The sequence below is a fragment of the Perca flavescens genome, chromosome 9 (genome assembly GCF_004354835.1).
Source record: "Perca flavescens isolate YP-PL-M2 chromosome 9, PFLA_1.0, whole genome shotgun sequence".
Lineage (NCBI taxonomy): Eukaryota > Metazoa > Chordata > Actinopteri > Perciformes > Percidae > Perca > Perca flavescens.
This window is the reverse complement of record NC_041339.1, coordinates 8,787,708-8,812,171: the sequence shown is the minus strand read 5'-3', so window position 1 is coordinate 8,812,171 and position 24,464 is coordinate 8,787,708. Positions and strand designations below refer to the sequence as shown.

General features: G+C 40.6%; 1 protein-coding gene across 5 annotated transcripts in view; it reads left to right on the top strand.

Moving 5' to 3' along the window:
• nlgn1 (neuroligin 1) overlaps positions 1 to 24,464 on the top strand; it is a 341,839-nt gene that overhangs the window by 1,840 nt on the left and 315,535 nt on the right. Inside the window, exon 2 of one of the 5 annotated variants that reach the window (XM_028588141.1) lies at positions 875 to 934. The exons of 2 other annotated variants lie outside the window; for them this stretch is intronic. In XM_028588141.1, coding sequence (XP_028443942.1) covers positions 875 to 934 — 60 coding nt within the window. Of the gene's footprint in view, positions 1 to 244; positions 247 to 874; positions 935 to 12,557; positions 12,571 to 24,464 lie in introns of all 5 variants that reach the window. 2 more of the 5 variants (XM_028588142.1, XM_028588144.1) reach the window with 2 other exon arrangements.

Here is a 24,464-nt window from a genome sequence, read left to right as displayed (position 1 = left end):
AGCCTGCGCGCACAGGGCAGGATGATTGTGGGGACAGTGGGTGGCGGGGCGGAGGGTATTTAACCCACAACATTCTGGTAGAGAGAAGGGTGTGTTGTTTCTTTCTCTGTCCCTGTCTGTCTGTCTGTTTCTCTGTCTGTCTGTCTGTCTGTCTGTCTGTCTGTCTGTCTGTTAGTAGAGGAAAAAGCATGACCTTTTGCATGTTTAATGTGCATGACACTTATAGTACATAGGTGTGTTAGAGTGGTTTTGTGAAAGAGAGAACACTGTTCATGTGTGTATGTGTGGCATCCACTGAGGCCAGTTAATCCTATTTTCATTCCACTCCATAGCTGCCTTGATCATCGTCCTTCCATTTTCCATACTATCCAACCTTTCCTCCTCTTCTACCTTCCTGTGGCTCCTATTACTCCTTCTCCCCTTGTTCTCCACTCCTCTTTCTCCTCATTGCCTTATTTGGCCTCCTCTACGTACTCCCTCCCCTACCTCATGTCTGTCGCTCATCATACCCTATTGTGCTCCACCACAATGGCTACAGTTCATTAAACAAGACAGTCATTGTCATGATCATCACCGATTGATTTGGCTGACTGGCTGAATGACTGGCTGGCTGACTGAATACGGCGCTGATTGAGCTGGTGTGTGTGTTTCATTCTGTGTTTTCATCTTTATTTCTCCCTTTCCCCACTCTTTTCTTTTTTCAGTCAGTCAGCTTTTGTGTGTGTGTGTGTGTGTGTGTGTGTGTGCGTGCGTGCGTGCGTGCGTGTGTGTGTGTGTGTGTTTGTGTGTGCGTGCATGCCAGCCAGCCAGCTCCTGTGTGCGTTGCGCGTCCAGGGGCTCCATGTTATTCTTTAGTTTTTTATTCATTTTACAGTCAAAAGAATATCCAAGGAATGTGCCAGGAAACCGGGCAAGAAAATATGTAGACAAGGAGGTATGTATGATCTGAACACAACCTATACAATGCCACAGAAGGAAGAAACTAGTAGGAAAAAAAAACTATGTGGAACAGCAGAGAGCAATAGTGAGATCAAGGTCTACAAATTATTCAGGTGTTGACTCAGGGCATCTGTAGGTTTTCAGAATGCTAAATTTAAGAGACAGAACGTTTTAAACGCTACCTGGAAGTAAATTTAAGGCCATTTTTAAAATTCAAAGTAGGAAAACCAAGCTGTCAGAACCTTTCCTTGTTTTTCTCTGACTGTACATACCTAATGCAGTTCAATGAGCAGAGAAGGAAAGACCCTCAAATTTGCTTGACTTGGTGAGGGCCATTAGATATCCTTTATATTAGCAATAACATATTTGCTACTACAACTCTGAATCAGCCATGCAATTTGTAGACTTTGTGATGGCCGGTTAATGGCGAGGTAGTGTTGCACCACACTCCCTGCTCAATTGATATGTGCTCTCATTGGTCAGCAAGATTTGGAGATCTGATTGGCTGCCAGATTAGGGGTCATAAAGTGTTTAGTAATGATGGTTAATGTGTGAGGAGATAGCAGCATATTATATCAGACACACACACACACACACACACACACACACACACACACACACACACACACAGTGATGTACTGTAGTTGTATGCAGTGTTAAACAAGATGAGCTCAGGCTGGACCTTGACTGTGTAATCTCCATTAAAAGAAAGCACAGGTGTGTTCAGGTTGGCTCTGGCTACTGTATCAAGCACTGTTTCATCAAGATAATGCCATCCTCCTCCCCTCTGTCTCTCTCTCCCTGTCTCCCAGCCTCTCCCTGTGTGCACATTTTTATGTGTATGTTTTTTTGTGTGTGTGTGTGTGTGAGAGAGAGAGAGAGAGAGAGAGAGAGAGAGAGAGAGAGGAGAGAGTTGCTGACAGTGTCCTTGATAAGGTCTGGGTTGTTAATGTCATTTTCTTGGCAGCAGCCTGCATTACCACTTTGTATACATTTGTCCTCTTCTTATAACACAGATACATGAAACTCTCTCCTCTCCTCAAACGTGCTGCACAGACAGATACACAGAGGGGAAATGCTTTTTAACTGTAAGATTCGAGAGGCTTGCATATTAGTCACACAGTATGGAGAATCATCATTATAAAATCAAGACCCAGACAATATGTTGTGGATTCTTTTAAAGGGAGCTTAGGTTTAGAAAACAATGTATCTTGCACAAAAAAGTTGAGCAAGATGGTGGATATGTACCTTGTTACAGTATTAGCTGATTTGCTTAGTTGTTTTTGGCTTTAGTTTACTACCCACTAGCTGTGTACTGAGCAAAGAATAATGTATTCCTGTGAAATTTTAAGTAACCACTCAAATGTATACATAATTTAGTACTCTCACAGTATACATGTCATTAGGCAAAGCCCTGTACAGTTGGTCTGCTCTTCTATACAGTTGTCCATATGTAATTAAATTGTACATATTACATTACATTTCATTTAGCTGATGCTTTTATCCAATCCAAAAAGTGCATTCAGCCATGAAGGTACAAACAGTAAGAATCAAGTACAAGTGCATTAACTTCAAATAAGCCAAACTACAAAGAGCCACATGTAAGTGAATTTTTTTTCTTCTTAGCATGCAGTCACAAGAGATGTGTTTTTAGCCTGGGGCAGAAGATGTGTAGACTTCCAGCTGTCCTGATGTCAATGGGGAGCTCGTTCCACTATTTAGGAGCCAGGACAGCCAACAGTCGGGATTTCATGGAGTGATTAGGTGTCCTTTGCAGTGAGGGAGTAGCAAGCAGACTGGTTGATACAGAGCGGAGTGGACAGGCTGGGGTATAAGGTTTAACCATGTCCTGGATGTAAGATCTGATCCATTCACAGCATGGTACACAATTACTTGTGTCTTGAAGAGGATGCAGGCAGCAACTGGTAACCAGTGAAGGGAACGGAGGAGCGGTGTTGTGTGAGAGAACTTGGGTATGTTGAATACCAGTCAAGCTGCTGCTCTCTGGATGAGCTGCAGAGATCGGGTGTCACTTGCAGGCAGACCAGCCAGGAGGGGTTTGCAGTAGTCTAGACGTGAGATGACAAGAGCCTGAACAATAACCTTAATGGCCTTCTGGGTTAGAGGGGTTACTCTTGCTTCTTTGAGAGAATTTGGGGAACAGCACAGAGGACAAGGAGGTGTTAATGAAATGGGTGAGAAAAGAAAGGTCGGGAGCAAAAGACTGGAGAAGGTGAGAAGTGATGGGGTCAAGGAGGCAGGTGGTTGGGCGGGTGGATGTTTGAATATTGTTGTACAGTAATGTGATATGGCCTTCACAAAAGTGAAATGTTGGACTTTGCAAGTAAAAATTCCTTATTTTCTATCTCTCTCTTATACCATACAGGTGCAAAAACAAACACACAATCACACTAAAATCACATTCACACACAGTAAGTGTAAGTGGGTAATTCGGAGCCGAAGAGGTCGTGGTTTCTAATTATTCTTTTTCTTAGATCTAGGCACTGCTAACCATCCGGTGAAAATGTAGCAGCCATCTGTTTCCTACAGCTTGGTGAAGGGAAATATGAGAAATATTCATCACAATAATATTGAATAAAAGTAATTTGCAGCCTTAAAAATAACAGCTATTTATCTGGACTTTAAAATACTAGACCCTAGGTGTCTTAGGTTGGTTAAGTTTAGCTTGTCAGGGTCTTAGATGGCTGCAGTACAGAGGTGAGCACACATCTTTTGTGTGGAATAACTACTAGCTACAGTATAAATACAATATAGCACTGGTCAATATGAACAAAACTTATCTAAATCAGTCATCTCAGAACAGGTATATAAGCTGCTGCTTTATTGTAAGCTGTTACCTAAAGGCCATGTTTTGATAAAATGTTACATCAGGAACATGAAAAAAAGGTTAAATGCAATCCCATTTGTAGAATCATGTAATATTGACGTTTTTGTCTGGTGAGTGAGGGCATGAAGTGTATTCATTTGCTCCAATGTATGCATATTACCTCATTTAAATGTGTGCAAATAGCACAGGATCACCGTTGGCATGTCTGTCTAGTTGTATCAGTTCTACTGCATCAAATATGTGCTGGTAATCATACAGTTTTGAAATTTACAGTCCAAAGTTTCTTTTACAGTGGCAGAGCCTATTTCTGTGGATACTTTTAGTTCAGTCATTATTAGTAACACAGTAGCACCAAGTGTGGTCAGTGGTGCATGGTGTAAGTGGACAGATCATGGTGAGTTACTGGGTAATTTCATGGCTAGATGCGACAGGGTTAGATTGGAAGAAATACATTAGTGTGGTTGGGACTCAAATCAGTCATGATCAATCAAATCAACTGTCCTCAGTTTTTTTTTAAAGTAGCACACATAGTCCCACAACACTAGAACTGTTTTGTGATGAAGAGAACAGTTCAGAACTGATAACACTGTAATAATATGGCAGCAAAAAAGCTCTGTCCAAACAGAAACTGATGTCCTTGAGCTGCAGGTGAAAAATCCTTATGAGTGAATATGTGTAACTTGAAAGGCTTAGAAATTTGGAACTTACCATGTTCCCAAAGATCTTGAAGACTCATTGATTAATTCTTGAAAAGGTTAAACAAACATTTAGACTGAGAACTGGGATGGACCACTTACATATACATTTTGTCTTAAATAATTGGAAATTCGACTGGAAGAGCTTTTGTTAGTGTCAATCTGCACACTAACCATGGCTAACCCGTTTTACTTTCCAACTTCTCAAATATGGCAGCTTGGTCAGCGGCCCTCAGCATTTGATACTGGGCACCCTTTCAGCGTCTGTATGGGACACAACAGACTGTCACAGCAATTGCTCGACCATGGCGCTGTAAAACGAAGTATATAAAGAGAGAATATGGTAGGGAGTAGTATCAAAGATGCTCTTAATAGTCTCTAGTAGTATTAAAAGATTGAAACTAAACGTAAGAAGGAAGGTTAGGTGGTGGATGGGTCAAACAAACATAGGACTTCCACCCGGGAGACTAGTGTTTGTGTCCCGTGTGAAAACCAAAAGTCAACGTAACTTACGTAGGCTATCTACTTTACGTAACTTATGTGTTATGTAACTAAAGTGTAACTAACAGTTATTTTAACCCAAACCAAGATATTTTTCTAAACTTCAACCAAGTACTTTTGTTGCCTAAACCTTACCAAGTAGTTTTGTTTTAAATTAACAAGGAGACTACCCTGCACATAAATAATAATAAAAAATTAAGCCAATCGAATACCCAGAATGTTAAAAAGTGACGCCAAAGGGTCTTGACCAAGCTGCGGTATTTGACGAGTTGGGTTCACAATGAACAAATAGAAAGGGGCAACAGGAAAAGAGCCAGATATGGGCAGTAATGAAGAGCAGCAAGAAAAGGCAGACATGGAGTAATATTGGATTCAGAAGGACAAAAAAAAGAAGCAAGAACAGGACATAGAGAGCTAAACAAGCGCATTGGTGAAAGTGAATGAGACAGAGTGTAATTGCTGAGGGACTCATCTCTTTGTCCTCATAAGGACTATTGTACCATCCTGTGCCATGCTGGTTCAAAGAAGTCTTCTGTGGTTGAAAGTAGTGTTTTTGATGTGTCTAGGATGGAGTCCGCTCATTAAGTTATCACATGCTGGGATAGTGGTCTCTGTAATGAGATCAGAGGTAGCAGCGCTGCGGTTGGTCATCTGTCTCCCTGCAGCATGCATTCACAATTCATTTTTAAATTGAAGTAAATGCAGTAGAACCTCACTTCTCACAGATGACGAAACATGCTTTAAAAGGAGAAAAAGGCATTTATTTTGTGAGATCATAGACACAATATGACACACATATAAGTATAAAATAATTGCTTCACATCTGTCTTGGCTCTTTGGTTTCCATGTGTTATGCAAGGACAATATTTAAAATGAAAAAGGATGTAGTTTGTACTTCGGTAGGGGGAAAAAAAGACCAAGGAAGCTACAGCTTGTTGAATGCCATAAGCCATTTTCACATATGAACTCTGGATAATTTCTGATAAATCAGGTCCGAACAGTTTTCCTTTCACACATAGCGCACAACAGGAGATTGTCTGTGTCAAATGCATTCTCACTCACTAGAAATACTTTGTGTGGTTTAGGGTGAGGGGTGGTGCTGGGTAGAACGTGCAGCAGACAGGAAATTATGCAGATTACACCGAGTCGGTTCATAATTTGGTCATAAACAACCTAGTCTCTTGCCGTTCCTTAAAATTGTCTGACGATTTTGGCCAAGGCCTTTACCGACAGAAGTTTCTAATGTCGTCTCTCCTGTTAAATTTTCATTGCCGTCTTTGTATAAATCATCCTTAGAGGTTTGTTTTCTTCCAGTTTTGCGCCAACAGGATGTAACGTCATAAACATGCCCTCTCGTTCGCTTTAAATTCTCACACTTTGGGCTCAATCAGAGATTAAACAGACTTTGTACTGGAGAGCTGGCCATTTGTATATGACCCAACTGAATCAGACATTTGCGTTCTCACATACAGTTCCCACCAGGTAATGTCTAGTTAATTTCAGATTTGCAGTAAATGTCTAAAAGGGGCTTTATTAACTTTGAATGACATTCTGTAGCTGGTGGTAGTGTGCAGAAATTTACATATTTACAAATGCTTTTATGAATTTCAGAGCTTTTTTAAAATCTAGTTGATAAACAACAGTTGATAAAGAGATGGTAAAGATGGTAAAATATACACTGATAATTTATATTTAAAATAATACACGAAAAAAACAGGGACCAAAAGACAATTATTTCTAAATAGTTATTTGTGGTTCATTTTGCATTTTTTTTTACCATTTTTATCTTCTTATTGCCCGTTCTGTACTTTTGCTAACTCTTTCTCCACCTAAACCGACAGCTGACTGCAGGCATGTTCATGCCTCAACCTTGCAGGTTGTCAAAAGGCATTATGGGTAACAGAAAAACACAAGCTGATGCAGAACTACATGCAAGAGGGTGATGGAAAGTTCATAAATTGTAACACTTTGAATAATAACAGGAAATACCCTAAGACTATAATATATATATTAAGATGAAGATAATCACAAACTGACAACGTCAGAACAGAACAGTGTCAGAATATCAGTTGTTTTGTGGAAAAGAGAGGGTTCTCTGCGCTTCTGCAATCCACAACAATCCGGTGCAACCAGGCCAGGACAAAACAGTGTATAGTAAAAAAGAATCACCGGTGCAACACAGTTGTCTTCTTACTTTATAGTTTTATTTAAAAAAAAAAGGTGCATGACCTTAAAAAATAAAAAATACTATAATGTAGGGCCGTCAAACAATAAATTTTTTAAAATCACGATTAATCGCTGAATTTCTATAGTTAATCGCGATTAATCGCATGTTTTATCACATGATTAAAATTCTATTATTTTGCATTTCAGAACTGTTTTTAAGTACATATTAACAATGGAAAGCAATTCTTACCAGTGTATCTTGATTCGGAATCAAAGTGACTTTTTGAACTTGTACGCATTATGCTCGGCCCTTAATCACATCGCGATTAACGCATTAATGCTGACAGCCCTACTATAAAGTAAAAAGACATCTGTGTTGCACCGGTGATTCTTTTTTACAGTACATCAGTTGTTTTGTCTTCATTAGTTAAGAGGTAGTTTAGCAGCTTGTCGTAAGGCTGTTCTTTGTTTAATCATCCTTTTTTGATTTTTAGTTTTTTTAGATTTTGTGGTTGTTTCAGTGTCTATGCGCCTTATAGTATATAGCATTTTAGCAGCTAGTGACAAAAGTCAGTACTACTAAAAATGAACTACTTTCTGGAAACAAGCAAGGAAATTAGGAACTTTCTTAACACATTCTTGAAACAGTTTTCCAATCCAATCCAACTGTATTTGACTGAAATTGCAAAGGACTGCAGGATCTAGAGCAGGTTGTACTACTGCATGTTTAAAATTTTCAGGGACCACACCTGAGGACAAAATGCTATTAATGACTGTAATAACAGATGGTCCTACAGTGGGGAAAACCTCCTTAAATAGTCGAGGAGGGACCGCATCGTTTGGAGAACTTGAGGGCTTCAAATGACCAACAATCTCCTGTAAAAAGGAAAGAGTCACAGGCTCAAACTGGTCAAAAACAGCAGAGCAGCGGAGAGGGGTTGAGGGGTCATAAGCTGAAGGTGAGATTTGAGCCCTAATTGAAGTGACCTTATCAATAGAAAAGTGAAGGAAGTTTTCACACACAGCAGTGGACGCCTCCATACCGGCAATCTGCGGGGCATTTAGAAGTGAGTCAATAGTGTTAAACAAAACACGAGGCTTGTGACAGTTTGACAGGATAATATCTGAGAAACGTTTTCTTTTAGCATCTTTCACAGTTTTCTGATAATGTCGCCAGCAGTCCCTTAACATTTGGAAAGACACCTGCAGTTTATCCTTCTTCCACTTGCGCTCAGCTCTACGGCACTCACGTCTGACAGCATGAGTCGTGTCATTTAGCCAGGGCTCAGATTTAGTTTTAAGCTGCCTGGATTTTAATGGAGCCACAGTGTCTAAAACAGTTTGGCAGGTGGAGTGAAACCATGAGCTAAGCTCCTCTGTATTGCTCACAGACTCAGGAATGATGGAATTCTGACTGAAAGCAACCAAGAATTGAACAGCAGTGGAAGGGTTAATACTGCGACAGCGCTGAGTAGCAGCGCAAGGTTTAACTGTATTACAGGCAATAGCAGCCTCAAATAATACAGGCATATGGTCAGAAAACACTGCGTCACATATCTCTAGATTAAAAACGGGCAGACCATATGATAAGACAAGATCAAGTGTGTTTCCGTGTTCTTGTGTGGGTCCAGACACAGATTGCACAAGATTAAAAGAATCAATAAGGTTAAAAAAATCCTTTGCCATTGGCTTATCAGGACAACACACATGAACATTGAAATCTCCAACAATAAGAACACGGTCATATTTAGGCATGATTTCAGCCAGGAAATCAGAAAAGTCATTTAAAAAGTCCTTATTGTACTTGGGGGGCCGATAGACCACAGCACGCAACACTGTGTGAGAGCGACCAAGCTCAAATGAGCTCGGTTCAAAGCTGGTGAAAGAGGATGACAGCAATAGCTGCTTACATTTATAATTTCTCTTATAGACAGTCGCTATTCCTCCTCCTCGGCCCAACGTCCGCGGGGAGTTAAAGTAGCAGCAATCATTGGGTAAAAGTTCAGCGAAAGCACTGGACTCACCAACACTCAGCCATGTCTCAGTCACACAGAGGAAATCCAGTGATTTACCCTGCGCCAGCGGGGACGAGGAGACCAAGGAATGGAACACCTCTTCCGGGCCGACGAAAGGTATCAGCCAGGCGTCGACAGGGTCCAGCGAGTGTCGAGGAACAATGAGGCCAGGCACAGCTCCAATCTCAGTCCAAAAAGGCGTAGAACAACGCAGGACTGCAAGATCCTGCGCGAGACGGGCCTTAAACCTCACCAGCTGGCCGCTGCGTTTTCCCCGGCGACGGGGGCGCTCACACCGAGAAGGTGGGGCCAGGGCACGGCAAAGGTGAGCCGGAAGTTTTACGTCCACCATCATCCAATTTTACTACTTCTTCGGCAGAAAATCGAAGATCCAGCAGTGTTTGGCGATCATACACCAGTAGAGGGTCGACATCCAGAGCAAGGAGTGAAACAAACAGCACAAACACACACAGCACAGGCAGTGACAGACGGCAGGCCACACACACTGGCGCCATTTTGCTAGTCATCTTTATAGTATCTTACATCTTGCATAGTCAGTTTTAAATAAAGCAATGAAACAAAACCATTTTAGAATGTTGCAGAACTGTCTCAGCCCGACACAGGCCAGCTGATGGTGGCGCCTCAGCTTGTGAAGTCGCCAGTGGCTGGTTTTTTAATGTAAGGGACATTACCTGTTTGAACAGCCAATCAGCTCAAAAAGAGAGAAATAAACACACACACACACACACACACACACACACACACACACACACACAATATATATATACTGGGCTTAACGCAGTACAAACTGCATTAAACCATATTTACACATATAAATCAAACTCAACTCAAAAGGGGATCATTGCTGTCATGCTTTTCTTATTTAGTACATATAGCTACAAAAAGTAATGCACTGTAATTCGTAAGTGAGCCCCACATTGACTGCAACTGTATAAGCTAGGGAGGAGGTGGAGGCTGGAGCGGGCAGGGGTGCAAAGTTTTTGTCCCGGAAACCTAACCCTAACTGGCTAATGCTAATGTTAACTGAAGCTGCACTTGATTTTAAAAGCAAATCAGTCAGTTTGCAGCATTTTCAACGTCAGCCAACAGTGCTCTCGTATATTTCTCTCAATTTTTCTCTGCCCCCTTGTGTCGCTTAATGCCTCGATTCATTTTTTTGTCAACAGTATAGCTTCCAGTTTTCAACTTCCAACAACCACGCTGACCATAGACAGTATAAAGACGCTACTCAATTCTGTCTTGAAATTCCCAGAAGGCATTGTTTCATTTTAACTTTTGCAAACAAATATTCAAATAAAAGAAATGCAGGTAAATCTGTTTTATTTCAAACCATGCACGTTTTTGACTGTAGAGGGTAACCATGACTGTGATATAGAGAGACAAAGAAAGTTGCTTTGGAAATAACAATATTTTGTTGTGTCTGACAAGTTGTACTTTTACTGTGGGTTATGGCTGGGCTCTTGGCCAGGCGCAGTGAATGAGGACAAATAAAATAAATGTGATAAAGTTTCCTACTCCCTAAGATAGCTGTCCATTAACTAGCATTAAAATTGATTTAAATGTTTAAATACAACTTGACACAGATCAGTTTGTGAACCCAATTTAGTTAGAAAGCATTAGAAGTCATAAATGATTAACATAGGCTATTGATTACCTAAAAAAAATGTCCGCATTGATTGTGATGTACCACCTGACCAGAGGTAATTCTCAATACACTCTGATCCATTTTGATCTGCTCAAGTATTAGTCACACAGACCCAAGTTTTGTGAAAGGTAAAACAATCCGATTGGACTGAGTTTAAATTAGAACTGGTCCTAGGTTGACATGTAAAAGCCTCCACTCTGTGTGGAATAACGACACCCTGTCATTTGCTGTGTAGTAGTTGTAGTCGCTTTTACTGTCTATGCCAGCTGTTTGCTGAATACTGGGGTCCTACAACAAACTGCTTGTGCGCTTTATGGAATCAACTGCTCACCCTTTAACGCTGTCAGACCTTGTAAAACAAAGGAGGAAAAAATACTCTCTTTAAGCTGTTTCCGTGGTGGGTTGGAACTCCCTTTATGTTTACTTTATGTTGACTTAAGCACTGGGCTTTTAAAACCCAAACTAGGACATTTAACTGCAAACTAGGCCATTTCCCAGCGCATGTACAAAGCTGTTTAATATCTCAAATAGTTCCGGAAATATTTCAACATGTTGCATTATTCTGAAATTTCTGTGTGCCATCTTCACTCCTGAGGGGTTTAGAATAGAAGCTCCACTGTTGATGTGAATTTCGTCAAAATGCAGGCAACTTCACAAAAGGTGAATTTTTTTACTGTTTTCCTTCACGACTCCCCTTCGCCCTCATCTCTTTTTTTTCCCCCTGTGTCTCTTGCTTTCCATCTGATTTACCTCTGCACCAGTTGGCTTTTTCCCTTGCGTCTGTCTCTGTCTTTCTATCCGTCCTGACCTATTCACCCTCCCACATCTCACTTTCCCTCTCTGTCCTTTTCTCTGGTTCCTGTCTTTTTTCTCTTTTATTCCTCGGGCTTTGTCCCAGTTTTGTAGTCGTTGAAGGAGGATCCTGTGGGAGGGGGCACACACACATGCATACAAAGATACACAAACAGAGTGGAGGAAATATAAGGCAGGAATAGGCATGGCCCATCTTGTGTTTGGGTCTCTTGAGGGGCTCTGTCACCTTCACTCACAACTTAACTTCTTCGTGCTGGTGGGGTTTCTTCTTATGTTAGTGCGTTGTGATGTGTGTGTGTGTGTGTGTGTCTGTCTATCTAGATGTATCCATGGATTTGGCTATCTGTGTATGTGTCAGGATAATTTTAAGTTCTGTCCTTTCTGACAGGGTTTTGTGTCAAAGCTTGGCTGACTGTCTGTGCTAGCTGTGGTGAAGGTGGTGGACTCGTCATTTTCAGCCTGGCCCCATTGGACCTTGCTTTGATTCTGAACCAAACTTAGAAACAGAAAGATAGATAGATACAGAGTGTGAAAGAATGAATTCATACAATCTGGGCCTCTCATTTTGTTGTCTACACTTTGACTTGGCCATGAAGTGACAATGGTGCATCCCACCCAACTGAGACAAACTCAGCTAATACTAAATACCAATGAACATATTCTTTGAGTAATAGTGACAGATAATTACAGCCTGCTACTTTAAGTATTATAGAAGATAATTAACTTATTGAAAAATCCGATAAAATAATTTCAGGTTAATATTTCATTTTGTCACCAAACTGTGAATGGAAACATCTCGTTGGGTTAACCAACTTTGTGTTTTCTTTCCATTTCACTCTTTACTTTGTGAGAGTGGAAACATACTCTAATGATAGTTTAGCTTAAAAGTTGATTATTGACCTGGAAATAAGTAGTTTGACCAAAAAAGTTTGACTCAAGGTGTATTTACTATTTCTTTTCCCAATGGATTCAACTGCATCTTATTCAGCATATGCTTGTTATACTAATTGATGTTTAACTGTGTTGCAAATTTATTCTAAGACTGCCGATTTGAGACTGTTAAAATGCAAATTGCCTAACAACTCTTTTTTATAAGGAGTATCTAACTCTGTGTTGGTAATAATTATAACATGAAAGTTAGTGATGTGTTGGTCGTGAACAAGTCTGTTCTATAGACCGACTGGGTGTTCACACATCTAACAGCTGGAACACACTGCACGTGTAAGGGTCACGTATAGCAGCATAGGGCAGCTATTTTTATTTCGGCGCCCATGTTATCAAATCTGTCCGGCTACACTGGGCATGTAGCTTCCGTGTAGGCCCGCACGCTACAGCGATCATTTTGGCATCTCCTCTATTTCTTGTGCGATACGCGAGTGTTTGTGTCAAGCCAGGCAGATAATCACAAACAGGAAGTCCACAATGCAGCCAGACGTTTTACCAAAATAAACACATTTCAAAATAAAACAGCCAGGTTTATGGTGATTTTGGCTGTCTTGACTCGCGATCAGGCACACGGAGAGAGAGACCGACGGATGGACGGACAGACAGAGAGAGACACACACACAGAGCCACATATAGGCTACAATTACCACAGTTTTCCCCACTCATCCTGTCACACAATCAGGCATGGTGTGTTCTAGCTGTAAGAGACTTTTTTTTGATAAATTAATACAAGACAGAATAATGATGATCCTTAAACATTTATTAAATACAATCCAGAAACGTCTCACTTTTAGAGCCAAGCATGGTGAGACTTTTGTATGTTTTTACATTATATAACATTTTACAACGATGGCCTTTATTTACTTCCACATTGTTAACGGCGCAGCTTCACTCTTTCCGGGTTTTACCTTTCACAATAAAAGCCCAACTTAAATTTATATCTAGCATTTTACTAAAGTGGTGCCTCGACAAAATAGCTTAACATTACTCACAACACGACATACAACAACGACATCAAGTCCAGAGTGACGGAAGTGCTGAACAGATGCTGCTAATAGCAGAGCACTATGGAGGACAACAACGAGGAAAACAGCCCCTCTCACTATGACTTGACAGCGCAATTTTAGGGCAAAATGATGGCCCTCCATTTCTCAAGCTTCCTTGTTGGAAAGCCGCATCACCAGCGTAGCTACACTGACGCCTACGTTGTTACCACAGCAACCCATGGAGAAAGGTTGGTGATATCTGGACACAAATCCGATCTCATCACTTGAGGGAATAACAGTGTGGACAGTCTGTCTTAAATATCTGATTTGAGAAAAAAATTGCATTTGCCTGCAGTCTGAACGTAGCCTTAGATCTAAATTTTACCCTCATGTAGTAACCCCCGCACCCTAAAAGAAAAAGAAGAAAAAAGAACAATGGAAACCATGAGATTTGGCTCAAATGAAAAAAACTGTCTTATGGTTCAGGGTAACTACACCTAGCTAGGATAAGGGTTATATATATAAGGGGTCAGTATTTAATTAACAACAAGTGTGACGGTAGCGGCCATTTGTTGTGCATCAGTGACAGTCATTTGCGTTGTATGTTCAGTACACACAAAGTCTTAGAGGTTATCTTTTTTACTTGCAAAAAAAAATTAACAACATCTAGGTTCTATCCAGCCCGGTCTAATGGCAGGGCGTGATATGGTCACGTTACTGAATCTATTGAGTCGTGGACAAGACACGATAATGTAGTTTTTTTCGTGTGGTGATTACGAATTTTAAAGCAATGTATTTCAATGGAAAGCATATTTCATGATCACAGAACGAGTAGTATTGATAAGGCGAAAGTCCGCGCAGGGAGGTTGGTCGGGGTGGTGGATGGGTCAAAAAACACAGGACTTTGACCCTGGAGACCGGGGATTGCCTCCCCGTTGTTGCGTCCCCCAGAGCAGGTTTGAAAATCGTGACCTGTACACGTTAAAAATTTGTGATATGTACACGAAATAAACGTCAAAATCGTGACCTGAAAACAAATCAATAAATCTAAATAACGTGACTATTTCACGACCTGGCATGAGACCGGGTTGTTCTATTTGATGCTGTTCTGAGTTGTAAGCAGTGCATAACCTGCAGTGTAAAACATACAAGGCATGAATTTCTGCATTTTCGCTAAAGTAAAATAAATGGTTAATATCTCATTTTGTATAACGAAAGAACGACAAGAGGTCCCCCTCAGCATTTGTGTCTCCATCTCTCCCAGTACAGTACAACAGTCAACACACAACTTGCCATCTGATCGCGCACATCAACACCAACCTATACAGAAAATAATTTAGAAACATGTTTTGTTGAAATTAGTCACATAGATAACATTCCTGACATTATTATAGCGTATAGCGCACACACGGGACTATTGGTTATAGTCAGACAGAAAGTGTGATTAGTTTCGCTTTCCTTTTTAGAAATGTACACATATGAAAAAATAAATCCTGTAGACCTCATCATTTAAATTTTTTTAATCACAACGCCCAATGGTGTGGGCTCTGGCAGTTCTAGTGTTAAGACATTTCCCGGTGAACTGTACTGTAGTTGGAGAGACATAACACACATCAGAATCCTGAATCCATATGCTTTTTAATAATGCTTCATTTTCTACAGCCTACTTATGTTTGTCAAATGATGGTGTGCCACTTTAAGCAGACGCACCAAATTGTTTGTCAAACAGAACCATCTGAGAAACCGTCATTGGAAACTTTTCAGAGAAAATGGCAGGCACTTTAAAACAAATCTCCCATCTATTACATCCGCCATTGTTGTTTTCAACAAACAATCAGTAGCTCCTCACCGGATGCTAATTGGTTCTGTCCTCTGCTGTTCGGACACAAATGCATTACATAAAGCCTGACAAGATGGATTTTAGTGATTATAGATGATTCTCGCAGGTTCGTGTGATATCTGAGAATCCAGCTGCCGTGCAGGTAAGTGCCACGAAGCTGGTGTGTGTTTTGAAATTTAGGCACAACTCAACAGCTATTTATACTGCACTAATTGTCCGTAAAAAGGGTTCAATGAATGAATGATTTATATATTTTTGTGTCTGGTCATTTACATGACCCATCTCTCATAGGATTATTCAGACACATTAATTAACAATAAACATTCTGGCCAACATCTAACAGCACCATATATAAATATCAACCAAACATAAATATACACATTATCCATACTTAAACATAAACCTCCCACAAAAAATGCCCCAATAGATATCCCATAATGGGTTTTAATCATGTACTGTCTAAATAAAACTTCACGTGTTGTATGGGCTTCCAAGAGTTGAATTTAGAGAGGTACTGAATAATGGCACAACAAACTGTGTATGGAGGAAATATTTATTCATAATTCAAATTGAAAGTCCAAAGAGAAATTGAAAGTCCAAAGGGAAAACAAAGCGAGATCAAATTAAAAATATTATTATTATTTTTTAAATTTTCCATTTGGCTTTGGCTTTTGAATTTAATATTTGGCTTTTGAATTTCAATTTATCATTGGCTTTTAATTTTCATTTAATATTTGGCTTTTGAATTTCAATTTAACATTGGATTTTAATTTTCATTTAATATTTGGCTTTTGAATTTCCATTTAACATTGCCTTTTCATTTGGACTTGACACATGTCAATGTAAATGAGGAGGCGTGGCCCAAAGGCTGGTGGGAGGGTCTGAAACGAAAGGGGTGCTGAGGCCCCTTATGAGCAGCAGGGGGAGCTTACTGCTGAGGAGCACACTGTTAAGCATCTGTCTGCAGATTCACCACTAGGCTGGGTCTTTTTTCACATGATAGAAAATGATGATGTAAGCTAAACACAAACGACATTTCATGCAACAACCGTGAAGTTTTCATGTAGTTACTATAATTGGGCCCGTGTTAGTGAGGACTAGATTAGGACTGGATTTAAAGCTGATTCTGGTTCCCAACTTCGCCCCAGGTGTGTCTGTTTAAAACACGACTCAGACAACTTCTCTCTTTTGATGTTATATTTAATTAAGCAACAGTAGAAATATGGGTGTGGGTAGCTCTGCTTACGTGTGTTTGTGTGTGGTCAGATTTCGAGGACGCACACACACACAATCTCAACCGGATAGTCATCGTCCGAACTGCGACCTCTCCTTTTTCTTTCTCTCACTTTTTTCTCCGGGTGGTGCGTGCGGTGTGAGGTGCGTGTCCGCGCTATTATAAAAAAGCAATCAATTCTATGGGCTATCTAGATCGGGAGTTTGCCGTATTAGCAGCAGCAAACAACTGGAAACTTTTTACAATTTTCATCTGCTATTCCACCACTAAATTCACTATTGAGATTTTTTTATGCGATAAATTAACTGTGTAGAGTTTGAATATGGGCAGTTTTACAAACGTTGATGGCCAACTGCACATTTTCTCCGATGTTGTCATAAGCTTCAGTCTGACGGGACAGCCAGCTGGTGGCGGCCGGGATCGCCTCCCTGCTGGCCGGCCAGTGATGTTCACAGACACCGCTGTTAGCTGGAAGTCTGAAAAAGTAGCCTACACTGGCTGTACAAAAGGCCGTCAATCAGGAGTGATTGTTGTGAGTAGGCTACATGTTGGAGAATAGCGCGGACCACCCGGAGAAAAAAGTGAGAGAAAGAAAAAGGAGAGGTCGCAGTTCGGACGATGACGATCCGGTTGAGATGTGTGTGTGTGTGTGTGTGTGTGTGTGTGTGTGTGTGTGTGCGTCCTCGAAATCTGACCACACACAAACACACGTAAGCAGAGCTACCCACACCCATATTTCTACTGTTGCTTAATTAAATATAAAATCAAAAGAGAGAAGTTGTCTGAGTCGAGTTTTAAACAGACACACCTGGGGCAAAGTTGGGAACCAGAATCAGCTTTAAATCCAGTCCTAATCTAGTCCTCACTAACACTGGCCCAATTATAGTAACTACATGACAACTTCACGGTTGTTGCATGAAATGTCGTTTGTGTGTAGCTTACATCATCATTTTCTATCATGTGAAACAAGACCCAGCCTAGTAGTGAAGCTGCAGACAGATGCTTAACAGTGTGCTCCTCAGCAGTAAGCTCCCCCTGCTGCTCATAAGGGGCCTCTGCACCCCTTTTGTTTCAGACCTTCCCACCAGCCTTTGGGCCACGCCTCCTCATTTACATTGACATGTGTCAAGTCCAAATGAAAAGGCAATGTTAAATGGAAATTCAAAAGCCAAATATTAAATGAAAATTAAAATCCAATATTAAATTGAAATTCAAAAGCCAAATATTAAATGAAAATTAAAATCCAATGTTAAATTGAAATTCAAAAGCCAAATATTAAAATCCAATGTTAAATTGAAATTCAAAAGCCAAATATTAAATGAAAATTAAATCCAATGTTAAATTGAAATTCAAAAGCCAAATATCAAATGAAAATTAAAAGCCAATGATAAATTGAAATTCAAAAGCCAAATATTAAATTCAAAGCCAAAGCCAAATGGAAATTGAATATTCTCTGTCTAGCTAAAAACACCGGATCTGCAGCACTTTACCGAGCCCGTTTGTAACCGGTAGACTGCCGACAATGTGATCTTCACCTGTTCAATATACTTTAACAGATATTATGCGACTGTCCTCCTATTATTACAGACATAAATTGAACTGACTACAGACACTCGCCTTGTGCATGGACTCACGGCAGTGCGCTGCTGAGAGTGAATAGGAGACACACTGGAATGGATATTTGGCGTTATTGTAGATGAACGGGGAACTGATATAAGAAACTGCCAACTAGATTAATTGAATTGTTAATCGAAGGTGCCAGAACGCTGTTACGGATAGTTCCGGCTCACTTTAAACCTTGGTTAGTGTTGCATTGCTAGAGGCTGAAATCGCAGAACGCGCATGTTAATCGCGCGGCAAAAAAATTTGTGGCATTTTGATAGCCCTAATTTTTGTATGCTATGTATTCTATAAAAAGTGTTTAACATATTATGCACTGTATAATTTAAGTATGTTAATTTAAACGTTACTGTCAGTGGTTGGCCATTAGATTTGAGATAATAAGACTGTGGTGTGTTTGTTAGGTACCACAGCACCAACGAGAGGGTGTCTTTTCCGGGGCAACTTCAGGTTGTGCCCGACAAAGATGAGACCCAAATTCTGGGGTAGCTTAAATGCTTCTTCTTTATGGTGTAATCAAGACCGGTGGCTAGTCTGTTTTCTTATAGCCTCAGAGACCTGGATGCCAATTGGTAGAATGCCCTTGAGGCTGAATACTTTGAGTTTCCGTCTTAAAGATTCAAATCTCCACCACTGTTGTAGAAAATAAAAGAGTAGAAGCAGGGCTGGACTAGCCATCTGGCATACCGGGCCTTTTCCCGGTGGGCCGACGCACTTTTGGGCCGACGCACTTTTGGGCCAAATCGTCAATATAAATAGGCCTTTTTTAATTTTTGGGCCGGGCTGGCCCATAAATAACTCACAGCGGCCCATTGGTTAATTTTCTTTATTGGCACTGGCCTGACCCAATCAAATCCAGGAACCCCCTTCCCCACTCCGGGCCGCAAATTTACGAATCCCACATGGCCACGCCTCCCGGCCTGAGACACGAGCTGTAATAGTTATGCTGGAAGTTTAAGCATTCACGTTAAAATTGACAAATGACCACAAGGGAGGTGCAGAGAAATTACGGGAGAAAAAGATTAAGAATCTACAGGCGGATTCCTCAAAATGTGCCAACATTTCTGACATGTTTGGGGCTGTAGTAGCTGCTTCAACATCAGCATTACCTGAAGTAGAGGAAGGAGGAGAGGTGGCTGGCTATACAGAGAAGCAGAAACAACATGATCATGACAGGGAAGAAGCCAAGGAGGAGGAGAGTGACCATGACAGGGGCATGGGAGCGAGTGAGGAAAAGATGGAAGAGAGAGTAGATGACGATGTGGTAAGGAGTAGGCAAATGGTTTTGTGTGCGTGCATGCGTGCGTGCGTGCGTGTGCAGTTTGGCTATAACATTAAAGTTAGTGGCTGTCAAGGTAACCTATCCGTTTAAGCTTACTTTGAAAATGCTAGCGGTTGGCCTGTTGGGTAGCTGAAAAGTCTGTGTGATCTATAAAATCAGTGTTGATACAAGCATCAGTGTTCCATGAATGGCTTATTTAGCTTCTCTTGTATTGGTGCTCTTTTCCAGGGCATATACTACTCTCAGATTTATTGTAGCTTTTGGGAAGGGTTATGGTTATGGTTATGGTTATTGTATTTAGAAGACACAAAATATGGATCTTACAATAGTTAAAATTAACAGTAAACAGTTTTTAAAGTTGCTAAGCCAATATTAAGCAAAATAGTAATAACAATAATGGCAATACAGTATCAAATATCAATAATAAAAATACCATAAATATACAAATCATAACACTAAGAACTAATTAATTATTTAAGTGTAAGATCAACAGATAAGTCTTGAGACCCCTCTTGAAGGATCCAAAACGATCACATGAACGCTGAACACTAGGCAACCCATATCATAGAATGCACGCATATTTTAAGAGGACTGTCTGCAGAGAATGTGTCTGACCAATCACGGTGGGTGTGGGCCGCCTGGGCCAAAAATGCCAGGGCCAATTTTTTGTCCCAGTCCAGCCCTGAGTAGAAGAGAATGGAAACCTTTTGATGCTGCTGTTACTGTTTATTGATGTATATATGTATGCTGCAAATATTGGTACTGACTTCAATATGTTTAACTTTTTAAAATTATTATTCAGTGGGTTATATTTTACATTTTGTCCTTACACAGCAAGATGTTACAGCAAGAAGAAAAACAAATTCATATCTGTTATTGGTTGCTTCTTAATTGTGTCTCTGCTAATTTGTATGAAGTTAACTCCACTTTGACCCATCCCTCTGGACCATAGAAAAAATAATGGGCAACTCTTCCGGGTCTGAAAACGAAGCCAATGCGGAAGTGCCTTAAACGTACATTCTATCTAATTACCAGCAGGGAGCGTCTCCAGTTTCTCAATCGCTACTTTTGAGTCTTCTTCAATACAGCATGATGTTCATTTTGTAAGTTATGGTCCGATTTATTTTTAAATTGACGATCAAGCAGGGCATGCTTTAGGGCGTGGATACACACCGACCTGTCAATCAGGACAGAGGCTTAGCTATACTAACCATGGCACTGTGTGAATAGCTGTGAACTTGTTTTTGGGTGTTGTCCATGTTTTCATCCTAAACTTTGACCCTCTCACTGTGTTTTTACTTCATTAAAGTTGATTGGAACATTCTGGTCACCTAACAATGTCTTGTTCAACATTCTGCCAACCAAACTAGCTAGCCCTAGTGTTAGCTGGTAACTAAGACTAAATAAAAAAATAGCTGGCAAAAATTAGCAAGAAAACATTTTTACTAAAAGTAGACAATGTAATGCCGTTTCATTGACTAAAACTGGACTAAAAATGTTTTAGTTGAAGATGTTGGTAAATGTAGTAGTACAATGTTTTTAGTGCAAGTATCCAGTCAGTAGTATACGGTTAAGTTGCATTGGGGGCCTTCTGTAAGATATTTCGGGGTACAATGGTTACGGAAAAAGCTACAAGCAGCAATACCACAGGCCAAGCAATCGGCACATTCCAAACAGGCATGTTTTGAACAGGCACTGCAGTAGTTTCACAAATTTCACGAAATGGTGGCATTGGATATGAATATAATCCCATCACTAAACATAATTACATAATGGCATAAATCAAAAGTCAAATGCCACAGATGATGGGCATGACATCTATATCCAGCTTTAATGCACTTATTGATCATCTACACATATAAACAAAATGCTTAGTGTGCTCAGCATAAAGTTAAAGTACATCCACTACGGCTGCACGATATGAGAAAAATGATTGATATGCGATAAAAAAACTATATATTGTGCAGCCCTGACATCAACTATGAATTATACAACATACAGAATGTCAAATATCTTTCAAAGTAATAGAAATATTGTCTGAATTAAACAAGTCACTCTGGTTAAAAACATTCATTAAATGTGGTATCTGTCCAGGGCTGTTTGAATAGTCTTGTTGCCTGGTCAGGGAAGTGTCAAAAGAAAGAGGATAGTATGACCTTGGCTGGTTGTATAAACAGTTTTTCCAAATAGTTACACATGCATCAGTATCCACCCACCCACCTAAGCTCACCCGCACACACGCACGCATGCACACACACAAGCATGCAACTCTGCTCAAGGTGACAGCATTGATAGCTGCTCATACATATTCATTAAACTTACATTACAATAAATAAATAAGCAGCTTATTTTTTTCTTTCCTGGATATTAAATGAAGGACATTTGAACCTTTGGCACACCGCAAATACTAGCCATTATAGTTCCCCAAATTACAGCAACAGCAACTGCACGAAGAGGCAGCTATACAAATGTCATAACGTTGCCCCATTTCTAAGATTCATCTCACCAAAAAATCAATCGTTTATTCTCCGCTCCTGCTATTGTTTGGTGTTCTGTCGCTGCAGCCATAGCGGGGACACATTTTTTCCTCATGTATATTTCAGACACAGCACATTGTGAACAGACACGGCGCGGTGGAAAGTAACAGCTTTCCCCATAGTTTCATTTTCACTCTTAGTCATTATTTATGGGGACCCTTTCCAAAACGGCCGTACAACTATGTAATGCATGAAGCTATTGGTTTCAATGATGATGGAAAGGCAGCTGTAAACTATATGAAAAACAGTAATGTTAGCCTGTACAACAGCAGGAGAAAGGAAATGAGAGTTATTAAATGAATTATAATATTGTTTTTCTTGTACCACATCCTTATTTACATCATTATAGTTGTAAGGTATCTGTTTGTTGCAGTCAGCCAGATAGTCAGCAATGCACTGTAGTGGCATACCAGGTACACCTTCAATTGAAAAAGAGACAGGGTTGAAGACAATTAAGAAAGTAAATAAGAGATGAGTAAAAAAATTGTTGAGTAAAAATGAGCATGGCACAAAGAATGTTTTTTTTGCTGTTCTAATAATAACACCCAAAAGTAGGCTATTTATATAAAACTTTCCACCTGGATCTCCAAAATGCTTCAAGGAATACTTCACCCTCAAATGGACCTTTTACACACTGTATGTATTACTCACCAAGTGTTGCCTTGAATTCATGAAGAAAACTTTTTTGTTTTTGTCACATACCTCCACAGTGAACAAAGAGTCAAAAAACTTGAATCATTGATGAAATAGGGGTCCATGTTTAACAACAGCAAAACTATATCAACACATCCGTTTACAAACTCTCACACAACATAAATTGTGTGTGTGTATGTCCATCCATCCATCCATCCATCTTCGTCCGCTTATCCGGTGTCGGGTCGCGGGGGGAGCAGCTCCAGCAGGGGACCCCAAACTTCCCTTTCCCAAGCAACATTAACCAGCTCAGACTGGGGGATCCCGAGGCGTTCCCAGGCCAGGTTGGAGATATAATCCCTCCACCTAGTCCTGGGTCTTCCCCGAGGCCTCCTCCCAGCTGGACGTGCCTGGAACACCTCCCTAGGGAGGCGCCCAGGGGGCATCCTTACCAGATGCCCGAACCACCTCAACTGGCTCCTTTCGACGCAAAGGAGCAGCGGCTCTACTCCGAGCTCCTCACGGATGACTGAGCTTCTCACCCTATCTCTAAGGGAGACGCCAGCCACCCTCCTGAGGAAACCCATTTCAGCCGCTTGTACCCTGGATCTCGTTCTTTCGGTCATGACCCAGCCTTCATGACCATAGGTGAGGGTAGGAACGAAAACTGACCGGTAGATCGAGAGCTTTGCCTTCTGGCTAAGCTCTCTTTTCGTCACAACGGTGCAATAGATTGAATGCAATACCGCACCCGCTGCGCCGATTCTCGGACCAATCTCCCGCTCCATTGTCCCCTCACTCGCGAACACAACCCCAAGGTACTTGAACTCCTTATACAGTATATATACATACATACACACACATATGAAGCACTACCACCAAAAGAAATTTCACAGTACTGGAAGGATGCTAATTTGACAGTAGTGACCACGTAGCAGCAAATAAGTCGACAAAATGCATTAAAAACGGAATCCCCCTCAATTGACAGTAATGCCACACACATTATGATTTCCACCCCTAAACAGATTCAGTGTCTTTTGATTGAGCTATTTTGGGAGGCAAGAGAACATTTTATTGAACATTCTCTTCTGTAGCTGTTAATTATTTAGCTGGCTAGTGTGCATGCTAATGATTTAGCGTTTTGCATATTTCCTCAAGATTAACTCCAAGAAAGTCTTAAAGGCTTGAGCACACTGCAGCAAACCCTGATGTGCAGTGTTGCAATCCGCTTGATATGTCTAATATATAATTCTCTTCTGTACCTATTTTCACTGTGAGCTGTTTTTGCGTGTGACTGTTGTCATTGAATTAGTATGGCAGGTGAACTTCTAGTGAGATCTTGAGAAAACAGGTTAACATCCAATAGTTATTCTGTTAATTTATTTATGGTAACAGAAAGCCATCCTTACATGTTGGTGTGATATTCTGTGATATATTTTGTGCTACATGGGATCCAGCAGTCCCCTTCAACAAGCCCTAGTCTAGTGCAGGGGACTATGTAATAAACTGTTAGGGGGCTGCCAAGTTCCCTTAATTATGCTGTGATGTTAAATTGTGTATGGAGGAATAGAGCAGGCTGCATGCTGTAACGTTGGCCTCATGCCCAGGTCCATGTACCCATAGATACATATAGACTACCACTGCTACCCAGTTCTTCACAGGACTTGTTGGCATGGTGAAGTCATCTGAACTTAGTATTGTACAGTGTGGTGCCAGCAAAATGTCACAACTGACATATATGTAG